The following is a 13,081-nucleotide window of genomic DNA, read 5'->3' as shown; positions in this document are numbered from 1 at the left end:
TGCCCTCTCCCTGCATTTAAGGTTTAAATTAGTAACTAAAATGTAAAGCAGAAGATAGTCTATAATACAGACGAAAATAACGATGAGGGGGCAAGGAGGAAGCAGTATTTCCTTTCAACTGGAAAAGGAATTAGGAAAGCAGCAGGGTTGCCAGTGGTCTTGACAAGTGGGTTTTCGGGTCCCCGCCCACCACAGGTCTTGGCTCCGCCCCCACCCCAAGACTCCGCCTTCCCGAGTGGGGGGGTGGCCTCTACCCTAGGCCCTTCAGTTTGCGCACGAGGGCAGGCCCGCCGTGAGGAGGGTGGGAGCTCCCGCAGCCGCTGACGGTAGGTAGGATCGGTTTCGAGTCAGAGCCGCGATCTGGGTCCGGTCGGACGCCGAAAAGCCGAGAGGAACTTTCACGGTGACCCCCTACCCGGGTGCTTTTTCCCAGAAGGGACCGCGCGCAGCCCGGGCTTTGGGGCAGGCCTCCAGGAGTGGGCGGTCCTGCGCGTGCGCAATCCCCCTTCGGCGTCAGTCTTCACGGGGGCGGGGGCGGCTGGCTCCTAATCATTAGCTGACTGGCATTTCGGCCCATTGGGCTGAATTAGCTTTGTTACCCCTTTAGGGTCCTGAGCCATACGTGCATGCTTCGGGTGCTTTAAAAATGAGAGGCGGGCGACCAAGGCCCTGCAGGAGTGGTGCATGGACGCCGTAGGCGCTCCCGGGGTGGCCTCTGGCTGCAGGGCCGAAGGTTGGCCCTCTCTGGTGGCACAGGGCGTGGGCCCACCGCATCGTCTGTGGGGCCTTGTTGCCCTCTGCAGGGTGTTGTAGGAACTGTCCTGAGGAGCACCCACGGCCGAGTGACAGAACTTCTTGCTACTTCACTTTCTCACTGTTAAAAGACAATCACACCGGTGAAATTGGTTAACGTGTTCTTTGAAGACCAACTTGGACTGGGGAACGTAAAACCCAGAGGACTTAGATTCCTTCTCCCACCACGCTGGAGACGATCTCAGGCCCCAATCCATTCTACCACGGAGTTTTGTGTTTTTTCTTTGTTTGTTTGTTTGTTTTGTGGTGTTTTTTTTTGAGAGGCTCTTGCTATGTTGGTCTCCAAATCAAGATCCTTCCTGCCTCAGCTTCCTGTGTGCATGCCTCACATGCTTGACTCACCGAGTTAAGCTTACCTCAGTCCAGGCTGAGTGGCAGGGAGCAGCCAGCCCGGGTCTGGTGCTGAATGCTTTACACATTTTTTTTTATAGGGCAAGCTGTCCCTGGCCACATTAAACAGCTTCCTCCCATTCAGACAAAACATTAACTTGTGGGTTTTGACCTTCGAGACTTAAGGAAGGACCAGTTAGGCCAATAAACTCAATTTTGGTGACTTTTAGAGTGCATGCCAGGATGTGCCTATAAGGGAAATTAGAGGGTTTGGCAACTTCATTTGTATTTCTAAACTTTTCCAATGTAAACTCTTACCCAGTGAAGACTCTTTAACTATTCCAAGACCAGTCTTCCCTGTTGGAACAGCACGTGATGGAAATAACCATCTCAACACAGACGGTTCCCAGGCTGCTGCAGATAACCACCATGTATGCAGTTGGGTGTCACTTGAAACGGACATACGTTTTTGAGAACTGTGTTATGAGGCAGTTTCATCACTGTGCAGATACATCACACACAGCGCGCATGCTTGGGCCAAGATGGCAGTCATGTCACTCGGTTCTACGATCTTAAAGGATCCCTGTCGTAAATGCAGCCTTTCTGACTCTATACATTTATGTTCTACCTGTTAATTACAGTGCAAATTAAGGAGTGCCATGAGACAGTGCTTTGAAAGCTAGGAAGGCTGATGGCTTCGGCTGAGTTGGAAATGACTGTTATATCAGATTTGAACAGGAATTTCGTTATTTTCTTTGTAGTCTTAAGTTTTCACCTCCTGGCACTTCACAATTTTGTATTTATAGATGAAAATAATGAAGGGAATCATATGACTTTTTTTTTTTTTTTTTCCGAGACAGGGTTTCTCTGTGTAGCTTTGTGCCTTTTCCTGGAACTCACTTGGTAGCCCAGGCTGGCCTCGAACTCACAGAGATCTGCCTGGCTCTGCCTCCCGAGTACTGGGATTAAAGGCGTGCGCCACCACCGCCCGGCTTCATATGACTTTTTACTCCCACAGGAAAAATAAATTCTGTCAGACAGACTTAGTTACTACCTATTTAACTAGCTTGAGGATACAGCAGTTTTCAATGATTTATCTTTATTTTTATGTGCATTGGCATTTTGCCTGCATGTATGTCTGTGTGAGGGTGTCAGATCACTTGGAGCTGGATGACAGACAGTTGTGAGCTGCCACGTGGGTGCTGGGAATTGAACCCGGGACCTCTGGGAGAGCAGCCCGTGCTCTTGGCCCCTGGGCCATCCCGCCAGCCCATAGCATTCTTTACTGGGGTAGAAATGTTGGTCTCTGGGAGTTCCAAGCTCAGCAGAAAGGCATGTTGGCGGTGTGGGCCTTCGTGTGGGGTTGTACCCAGTCATGTGAGTGGGGCTGTCTTTTGCTCTGTGGTGTGAACTGTGCTGCCTGCTCGTTTGCTGAAAGGGGCTTGGGGACGTTTCTCTCTTGCTCTTATTAACCCTTGTGTGTGTCACTGCTGCGTGTGTCTATCATGCCCCTGTATCCCTGTCATCAAATTAGTAATGCGATGATAGTCATGGGCATCTTGACTGTCACACTACCGTAATGCACGTACACGTGACTTTTCCATAATTGTAGAGGATTAACTTGAACGGACTGAGTACGAATTTCTGTTTTAGATAAGGGGGACTGTGATCAAAATAGATTATATAGGTATGAAATTGTGAGAGGATAATTAAATTAAAACTTCAAAATGAACCTCTGTTTTAGGATTTTTTTTAAAAAAACAGGGTTTTATGTAGTCCGGGATGGCTTCGCTTGAACTCACTGTGTAGGTTGAACTTTGGTTTATTTGGAAATTTCCTTTTCGGTTTTTTTTTTTTTTTCTAGACAGGGTTTCTCTGTGTAGTTTTGGTGCTTATCCTGCATCTCGCTCTGTAGACCAGGCTGGCCTCGAACTCACAGAGATCCGCCTGCCTCTGCCTCCCGAGTGCTGGGATTAAAGGTGTGCACCACCAACGCCTGGCTTATTTGGAAATTTTTTTTTAAAGATTTATTTATTTATTATGTATACAGCGTGTATGACTGCAGGCCAGAAGAGGTACCAGATCTCATTACAGATGGTTGTGAGCCACCATGTGGTTGCTGGGAATTGAACTCAGGACCTCTGGAAGAGCAGTCAGTGCTCTTAACCTCTGAGCCATCTCTCCAGCCCTTTATTTTGAAATTTTTTAAATTTCATTCTTTAAAAAATTTTATAGTGGGGCGGTGGTGGCACACACTTTTAATCCCAGCACTCGGGAGGCAGAGCCAGGTGGATCTCTGTGAGTTCAAGGCCAGCCTGGACTACAGAGTGAGTTCCAGGAAAGGCACAAAGCTACACAGAGAAACCCTGTCTTGAAAAACAAAAAAAATAATTTATTTATTCATTTCATATTCTCTTATCTGGGGATAAGGATATGTGTGTGTGTGTGTGTGTGTGTGTGTGTGTGTGTGTGTGTGTGTGTGTGTGTCTGTGTGTGTGTCTGTGTCTGTGTCTGTGTCTGTGTGAGTGTATAAGCACAATGCATGTAGAAGTCAGAGGACAATCTCAGAGATGGTCCTCAGGTGCCTCCTACTGCTTGTGAGATAGAGTCTTAGCTTAGAACTTTGGTAAGTAGGCCTGGGTGTAGCTGCCCTCTTCTCGGCCTTTCTTGGCCTCTCTCTTGTTAGTCCTGGGACTACAGGTACATACCACCCCACTAGGCTTTTTCTGTAGTTTCTGGGCATCTGAATCTAGGTCCCTGTGAGGCAGGTGTGTTACCAGTAGAGCCAGCCTTGGTCTCCCTCCTCCTTCCCCCCAGGGTTGGGATTATAGGTGCACACCACCACGTCTGCTTTAGGATTTTATTGTTTGCTTCCAAATTTCCTGAGTTTGTCTTCTTTCTTTCTTTTTACTAAAAAAATTATAGCACGGGCAGTGGTGGTGCACGTCTTTAATCCTAGCATTTGGGAGGCAGAGGCAGGCGGATCTCTGAGTTCAAGGCCAGCCTGGTCTACAGAGTGAGTTCCAGGATAGCAGGCCTTCATGGAGAAACCCTGTGTTGAAAAACAAAACAAGTATAGCACCAATAGATGCCTATGTGGAGGTCAGAGGACAACTTTTGGGAGGTAATTCTCTCCTCTACCGTATGAATCCTGGGGATCCAGCTCAGGCCGTCAGGCTCAAATGCCTTTTCCTGCTGAGCCAGCTCACTGACCCTAACTTTGCTTTTAGCAGCCAAATAATTTCAATGTCCAGCCCCTCATATTCAGGACTTAAGTTTTATTTATTTAGTTTTTTGAGACAGGGTTTCTCTGTGTAGCCTTGGCTGTCCTGGAACCCACTCTATAGACCAGGCTGGCCTCAAACTTGGAGAACCACCAGCCTTTGCCTCCCAGGTGCTATAATTAAAGGTGTGCACCACCACCGCCCTGGCAATTTTTTTTTTTCAAGACAAATGTCATTCTTTTCCTTCTTAAAGTTCTGGGATGGATAGCATCACACATATAGGATCCAAGTAAAGATTCAGCAGGATTGGCTTGGGTTTTCATATTATATTAAATGCATCAATATGCTATTTAAACACTATGGAAGAAAGAGATCTGCTCTTTCTTCCCCTTTCCTCCTTTGTTCCCTCTTTTTCTTCCTCCCTTCCTCCTTTTACACCTAGTTGAGTCTGTCTCCTGTATCCCCAGCTGGCCTGGGAATCCTGAACTCCCTGCCTCCATCTTTCAATGCTGGGATTACAGGCATGCACCACCACACCTGGTAAAGACAGGTTTTCTATTCTTTAGGAACTTATTGTAAGAAATATTCTGATCTTAAAAAAAATTTTATTTAATTTTATTTTATGTGTATGAGAGTTTTTTTCTGGCATGTATGCAGATACTACATGTGCAGTGCGTGAAGAGGCCAGAAGAGGGCATTAGATCCCCTGGAACTGGAGTTACAGATGGTTGTAAGCTGCCATGTGGGTGCTGGGAATTCAATCCCAGTCCTCTGGAAAAGCAAACAGTGCTCTAACCTTTGTGCCATCTCTCCAGCCCCAGATTCTAAATAAATTTGAGGTCAATTGTCAAGGGGTAGTTAGACTGGTTATGTAGAGGTGGGTGGGGTGTATGGGTATGCTTTCATGCCTCTGTTTTACTGGGGACGATTTTCACACGATTTCAGTTGACATGGTATTGTGAGTGGTCCTCTTGGGGGTTGAATTTCCTGGAGGCACTGTGCTAAATTAGGACTTTTCTGCAGATGGAGGAACTAGAGCAAGGCCTGTTGATGCAGCCATGGGCATGGCTACAACTTGCTGAGAACTCACTCTTGGCCAAGGCGTCTGTCACCAAGCAGGGCTATGCCTTGCTGATTTCAGATCTTCAACAGGTGTGGCATGAACAGGCGGATACTTTGGTGGTCAGCCAGCGAGCCAAGGTAAGAATATAAGTGTGAAGAGAGGTATCACTGTGGTGTGGTGTGCTGGCCATAGGACATTAATATCATCAACCTGTCTATCTATACATTGGCAAGGAGGCCTGAATTGGTTTGAAACAATTATCGGCTTAACATCTCTATCCGAAAGATGCAAAATCTGAATTGCTCTAAAATATGAAACTTTTTACATCCTAAATACTCAAGCATTCAAAAAGTTGTAGATTTTAGATCAGTTCAGATTTTGGATTTTGGGGTTAGAGTTGTGCAACTGGTGAAAATCTATACATATATTCCAAAATCTAAGAAACTCAGAAATCTGAAACATTTCTGGAGAGCAAGAGAGAGAGAGAGTGTGAGAGAGACTGACTGCGTGAACAATAATGCACACTGTCATCTCTATTGTATGATATATTCAGGCCCTCAGTACATCGTTCTTCCCCAGGACAGAGCTGTGGAGCAGGCTAGTTGGTCTTCGCAGCTCTTTTTCTTATCTTCATTTTGCTGCCATGCCTTCCCCTTGCCTTCCCTTCCTCTCCTGCCCGTTATCTTCATGGTTCCCCTTTGCTCCTGCCTTTGAGGAGTTGCCTTTTAACGCCCCCACTCTGTCTCTCTAGGAGCTGAACAAGCGCCTAACTGCTCCCCCATCAGCCTTTCTCCATCATCTGGAGGAAGTGCTTGTCCCGTTGTTTAAAGACCCTGCTCACGTTAGCCAAGCTACCTTCTCCTGTGATCGGGTAGCCGAGACTCTGATTCTTCGGGTGCGGAGTGAGCTGTCTGGTCTCCCCTTCAATTGGCATTTCCACTGTACTCCAGCTAGTTCTTCACTGGTAAGTGCAATTTAGATAAGGCTGCAGGTGGGGATCCCAGCTGCTTCAGGTAAAGATCGGGGTGCCCTTATATTTCCTGAAATTCTTTTTTTTTTTCTTTTCAAGATAGGGTTTCTCTGTGTAGTGTTGGCTGTCCTGAAACTCACTCTGTGGACCAGGCTGGCCTTGAACTCACAGAGATCACACCTGCCTCTGCCTTTGTGTGCTGGGATAAAAGCTGTCTGGCTGAAATTCTTTCCTAATAAGAAAAATAATAATAAAAACCACTCCCTGACTAGACCAGAGGCTTTGGGGATTTTTAACTGATAAAGCCTTCCTTGCCTTGCAAAACAGGGTTTGGATCTTCACATTTTATTTTGTGACTTCATCCAATGTTATTATTTTAATGACAGGATCTCATGTATGCTAGGCTATTCTAGGACTACCTCATTCTTTCACCCGAGTGTTACAGATCCACCACCATGCTTAGCTTAGGTAGTACTGAGGGGTTGAACCCAGGGGTTTGTGCTGGACAAGCACTCTATGGAGTATATCCCTGGGTTTTCTTGATTTTTTGAGATAGGGTCTCACTGTAGCCCTGGCTGGCCTGGAACTCACAGAGATCTGCCCATCTTTGCCTGATACAGTTCCACTTTTCTTGATTTTTTTTTTTGAGAGTCTTATTATGTAGCCTTAGCTGCCTTGAAATCACTGTAGAACCCAGGCTTGCCTTGAACTTGAAGCAATCCTCCTGCCTCAGCTTCTAAATGCTGGAATTCACCATATCTGGCATAAAGCAGAGGCTTTAATAGTTCCAAGTTGTGGATTGAGCCTGTATGATAATGAGTATTCAGAGACGGGTAATACCTGGGGGGGGGGGGCACTCACCAATCTAAGACAGAGCAACTATGGGGCCTGGGCAGGCGTCTCCATGACGGGTAAGGTGACCTGCTGATGTCCCACGCAACCCAAGTCAGAAGCTCATTATTTAATAAAAAAGGACCTGTAAGTCCCTGGCCCCCATTTTGGGTAACTGTTGCCTTGCTTGTGGATCTTGACCTTGATATCCTCCCTATGCTAATTCCCTGCCAGGTTCCACCCTCCTGAATGCTTAAGGGAAGTTCCTTGTCTGTGTATCCTGAATAATGGGCGTTAACAGCTTAGATGCAAGATTATAAAACATCTGTAGCGAACTTCTACCCTCCGGGGTTCTCCCATTGTGCTGTAAGCCTGTATTTAAGACCTCCTCCCTCCTTCAGTAAATGACATTCGGCATTTAAAATTTAAAAAAGGGCTGGAGAGATGGCTCAGAGGTTAAGAGCACTGACTGCTCTTCCAGAGGTCCTGAGTTCAATTCCCAGCAACCACATGGTGGCTCACAACCACCTGTAATGAGATCTGGTGCCCTCTTCTGGCCTGCAGTCATATATGCTGTATACATAATAAATAAATCTTTAAAAAATAAAATAAAATAAAATATATATATATATAAATTATATATATATATAATTGAATGAATACTGTGAATGTAATCTATGAATACCACAAATGTGATTAATATCATGAGTGTAATTAATGAATATCATGAGTGTAATTTAAAAAATAAAAAAAAAAAATAGTTCCAAGTTGTGACTTATCAAGACCACTTTGATAACAGAGTGAAGTGTGATACTTTTCTAAGCATTTTCTCCTCTTTTTGTCCTTATGATTTTTCTACAAGATAGATATTATTATTTCCATTTTTCAGAACAGGAAACCAAGATTGAAAGTAATTTGCCCAAAGCCATCCAGCTTATTCATGACTAGAATTTGAACTCTACATTAGTCTAGTGAACTTCAAAGCCCTCTTTTACAGACTAGGAGGATCATGCCTTCTTCTTGCTTGTAGCTTTAATGCCCTAAGAACTTTTATTAATAATTAATAATAAATTTAAGAACAAGTTTTCAGCCTAGGTGTGGTGGCATATGCCTTTAATCCAAGCACTTAAGTTTGAGGCCTGCCTGGTCTATGTAGCAAGTTCCAGAACAGCCAGAACTACATAATAGAGAGATCTTGTCTCAAAAAACAAAAAACAAAACAAAACAAAAAGACACATTTTCAAAGCTGGGTATGATTTTACATGTCTGTAATCATAGCACTAGGGAGCTAAACGCAGGAGGATCATGAGTTCAAGGCCATCCTCAGCTGCATAGTGACTTTGAGTATAGCATGAGCTACATGATACTCTGTCTCAAAAACCAACCAACTGCTGGGCATGGTGAATGCCTTTATTCCCAGCACTCAGGAGGCAGAGGCAGGTGGGTCTATGTGAGCTCAAGGCCATCCTGGTAAACAGAGAGTTCTGGGACAGCCAGGACTGTTACATAGAAAACCAAAAAAAAAAAAAAAAAAAAAAAAAGGAAGAAAGAAAGAAAGAAACTGACTTTGGATTTAGTATATCTTGTTTGAATCCCGTCTTCATCACTTTGAGGATTTGAGATAGTTTATAAAACTTAAACTAGAAGTCTTGAATTTCTTCCAAATATCCACTGTAGCTGATGGGAATGTAAAATGACACAGACAGTATCTTAGGGTTTCTGTTGCTGTGAAGAGACACCATGACCACAGCAACACTTATAAAGGAAAACATTTAATTGGGCTAGCTTACAGTTCTGAGGCTAGTCCATTATCATCATGGGGGGACATGGCAGGAGACAGGCAGACATGGTGCTGGAGAAGGAACTGAAAATCCTACATCTTGATTCACAGGCAACAGGAAGTGAACTGAGATACTGGGAGTGACTTGAGCATGGGAGACCTCAAAGCCCGCCTCCACAGTGACACACTTCCTCCAACAAGGCCATACCTCCTAATAGTGCCACTCCCTATGAGCTTATGAGGCTAATCAAATTCGAACCACTACAGGCAGTTTGGGGAATAATGCATGTGTATGTGTGTGCAGGTACATGTGCAAGTGGGTTAGAATATGTGTAGAGGCCAAATGTCAAATTTAGGTGTCTCCCACACACCTTTTTTTTTTTTTTTTTTCCAACAGGGTGTTTTAGTGAGGGTTTCTATTGCTGTGAAGAGACACCATGACCATGGTAACTCTTATAAAGGAAAACATTTAATGGGGTGGCTTATATTTTCAGAGGTTCAGTCCACTGTCATCATGATGGGACATGGGGGCAGGCAGGCAGACATGGTGCTGGCTACATCTTGATCAGAAGGGAACAGGAAGTGGCCTGGGACATTGGGAAGTATCTTGGGCATATATGAAACCTCAAAGTCTGCCTTCACAGTGACACACTTCCTCCAACAAGGCCACACACCCACTCCAGCGAAGCCACACCCCCAACAGTACCAGTCCTTTGGGGAGCCATTTTTTGTCAAACCACCGTGTAGTTTCTCTGTGTGGCACGGGCTGTCCTGGAGCTCGCTAGTAGACTAGGCTGGGTTAAAGGCATGTGCCGCCACTGCCCAGCTTCAGGTGTCTTCCTTAATTACTTCTCTGCCTTGGTTTTTGAGACAGAGTCTCTCACTAAACCTGAAGCTTGCTGATTTGGCTAGATTGGATGGCCAGCAATTCCCAGAAACCCTCCTGTCTGCCTCTGTAGTGTAGGATAACAGATGCTTACCACTTTCGGTTTGTTTGGTTGGTTGGTTTTTGGATCTCACTATGTAGCTCTGGCTGCCCTAGAACTCGCTCTGTAGACCTGGCTGGCCTCGAACCGCTCACCATTTTTTATGTGGGTGCTGGAGCTTCAGACTCAGGTCTTCATGATTGTATGACAAACACTTACTGACTGAGCCGTCTCTCCTGCCCCAACCTTTGTTTTTAAGTTGGGTATACCCTACTTAATCCAGCCATTCGATTCCTGGATATTTACTTAAGAGTGATGAAAACACATGTCCAGCTAGGTATAGTGGTACATGCCCTTAATCCCAGTACTCTGGAGGCAGAGGCAAGAAGAGCACCAGGAGTTTGAGGCTGCTTAGGCTATGTAGTGAGTTCTAGGCCGGCCAGAGCGTCACAGTATCACAAAACAAGGAACAACTCTCTTAGCCTCCCTTCCCCACATAGAGCCACTCAGAGACTTCTTCCCAAATGTTCATTGTAGCATTTTAAAAACTTTATTTTGTGTGTATGTGTTTAGCCTGCATATCTGTCTATGCACCGCATGTGTGTCTGATACCTGCAGATGCCAGAAGAGGGTATCAGACCTCCTGGAACTGGAGTTGCAGAGAGTTGGGAGCTGCCAGGTGGATGCTGGGAATTGAATGATCCCAGGTCCTCTGAAGAGCAACCAGTGCTCATAGATGCTGAGCCATCTCTCTAGCCCTGGTGTCTTTGTTTGTTCCCAAGCCAGAAATAACCCAAGAGGTGAATGGTTAAACCAATTATAGTATATCATAGAATATATATATATATATATATATATATATATATATATATATATATATATATATTCTTAATAAAGTTTCAAGAATCAATGAATGATGCTCACTGTGTTCAGTAGCACTCAGTGATCAGAGTGTTCTTTGAGAGGTGTGGCTGCAGGTCGTCCAGCAGCACCATCTGCAAAAGCATCATTTTCAAGTTTCCACTTCAAGGTATTTCTACTTGAAGTTTCCTATAGGTGATGTGATAGTTTGGCACCAATAAATGAATGTAGATGGAACCAAGTGGTGGTGGTGCCCGCCTTTAATCCCAGCACGTGGGAGGCAGAGGCAGGTGGATCTCTAGTTCGAGACCATCCTGGTCTACAGAGTGAGTTCCAGGACAGCCAGAGCTACACAGAGAAACCCTGTCTTGAAAAACAAAACAAAACAAAACAAAACAACAAAAAGCAAAACAAAAAAGAGAGGGAGACTGTAGATGGAACAAAGAACTTCTTTATTTTTGAAGATTTTATTTTTAATTTTTAATCATGTATATTTCTGTGAGTGGGTTTGTGTACTTGAGAGGCCAGAAGATCTCCTGGACCTGGAGTTAGAGCGGTTGCTGGGAACCAAACTGTGTCCTCTGGAAGAGCAGCAAGTGCCCTTAACCTCTGAGCCATCTCCCCAGCCAGCAAAGGACTTTGCTGCTGTTTATTTTTTTGTCTGGAACTTTGTAAAGCCATACTTGAGTGCTAGAATTGCTCATTCATCACTGGTTGGTTTGTGGTACTGGGGGACCAAACCCAGGGCCTCACACTTGTTAGGCATGCACTCTACCGCTAAGGATGTTCTCTGATGTTGCCAAGGCTGGCCTCTAACTCCTGGGGGCAAGGCCACCTCAGTCTCTCAAGTAGCAATGGCTACAGGTGTGCCCCATTGTGACTGACTTTAGGAAGAAACTGCTGAGGGCTATCCACAGGTCCTGTCATGTAGTTAACCCTCACATTTGTTGACTTGAAGTGAGTTTCTTGTGAACTCTTCCATCCTACTTTACATACAGAATTTCATAGTCATTCAAAGCCCCTGTTTTTTTCTAGGTGACAGCAGGGGGCACTGTTTCCTCAATGATGCTTGTTCTGGCCTCCAACCATTTGAAACCTTTGAGAATCCCTATCCATAGCTAGTCTCTTCGGTATCGTATAGTCCTAGGAATTCAGACTAGTGTGAGTCGGGAGGCAGCTTTCCTGGAGGTTCCCTCTAGTAATTTCTTCTTTCAAAAGTGCAGAGTAAGTCAGGGGTGTAGCTCGCTCAGGGTTAGAGCCCTTGTTCAGCATGGGCCAGGAACTCCAGCCCTGGGGTGAAAAGGCAATAAAGAACACTGGAGTAACGATAAAATGATAGAGGAAAAATGAAAGGCGAAGGTAATTATTTTAGTGCAGTCTTCCAGCCGAGGAGCTGTCGTGGGAAAGAAACTGCAGTGTTTAGAGGAGAATGAGTTTTGGTTGGCCCCAGGGAGACACTGGCTTAGAGCAGCTGGTTAACAAGCATAGTTGAAGTTCAGGTAAAGTCCTTATCATGAAATCAAGAAGACTGTTCTCCCAGGGAAACCCCTGGGCTGCAGGGAACTTCGCAGGGAGGAAGCTGGAGCTGGTAGACACTATCAGGGATGTAGGCAGCTGCTATTTCAGGCGGGTGTGTGTGTCTGTGAGGTCATGCGGTTGGAAGTTTTGTCTGTTACTCATTCTTGTGATAGTTTTCATTTACTTTTTTTTTGAATGGGTAATTCATGCCAAAGACAAACATTTCATGCGGCATTTAAAGTATACAGTTTAAGAAACAAACAAATGGGATCTGTCTGCTCTCTTATTTTCCTTCTAAAGCAATTACCGATTACTGATATCAGCTTTCTGTTTATTCATCCCCCCGCCCCCAGTCTTATGTAGTACAGGCTATCCTCAAAGTCACAGTGTAACCAAGGACCCTTAAACCTCTCTTTTCCTGCCTCCACATCCTCAGCCCTGGGATTCAGGTGTGCTGCCTGGTTCTCTGTGGTGTTGGCGACCGAACCCAGGGCTTCATGCATTCAACACAAAGACTCTATGGGCTGAGGCACATTCTTGACCATCTTTTCTTTCTCTTTGATGGGGTGTTGCTGTGTAGCCCAGCTCGAGTGTGAAATATTTCTGCCTCTGTTTCCCAGATGCTGAGATTACAGGTGCGAGCCATCACGTGTTATTAACGCTAAGGGACGTAACAGTTCTTAATTATCTGTAGTAACTGTGGGATATGTAAGGTGCTGGGGCTCTGCTCCATGATTCTGCATCTATCTCTACTTGTGGCAAACT

General features: G+C 45.1%; 1 protein-coding gene across 2 annotated transcripts in view; it reads left to right on the top strand.

Annotated features, from left to right (window-relative positions):
- Positions 1–204: 204 nt before the first annotated feature.
- Positions 205–13,081, top strand: part of Nhej1 (non-homologous end joining factor 1) — a 99,931-nt gene continuing 87,054 nt past the window's right edge. The window contains exons 1-3 of one of the 2 annotated variants that reach the window (XM_052749904.1): positions 205–326; positions 5,391–5,567; positions 6,182–6,394. In XM_052749904.1, the coding sequence (XP_052605864.1) occupies positions 5,391–5,567; positions 6,182–6,394 (390 nt within the window). In that variant the 5' untranslated portion in view covers positions 205–326. The remainder of the gene's footprint in view (positions 327–5,390; positions 5,568–6,181; positions 6,395–13,081) is intronic. The other variant, XM_052749905.1, reaches the window with a different exon arrangement.

The sequence above is a fragment of the Peromyscus californicus genome, unplaced genomic scaffold (genome assembly GCF_007827085.1).
Source record: "Peromyscus californicus insignis strain IS unplaced genomic scaffold, ASM782708v3 Scaffold_21__1_contigs__length_65335640, whole genome shotgun sequence".
NCBI lineage: Eukaryota > Metazoa > Chordata > Mammalia > Rodentia > Cricetidae > Peromyscus > Peromyscus californicus.
This window is presented reverse-complemented; position numbering and strand designations above follow the sequence as displayed.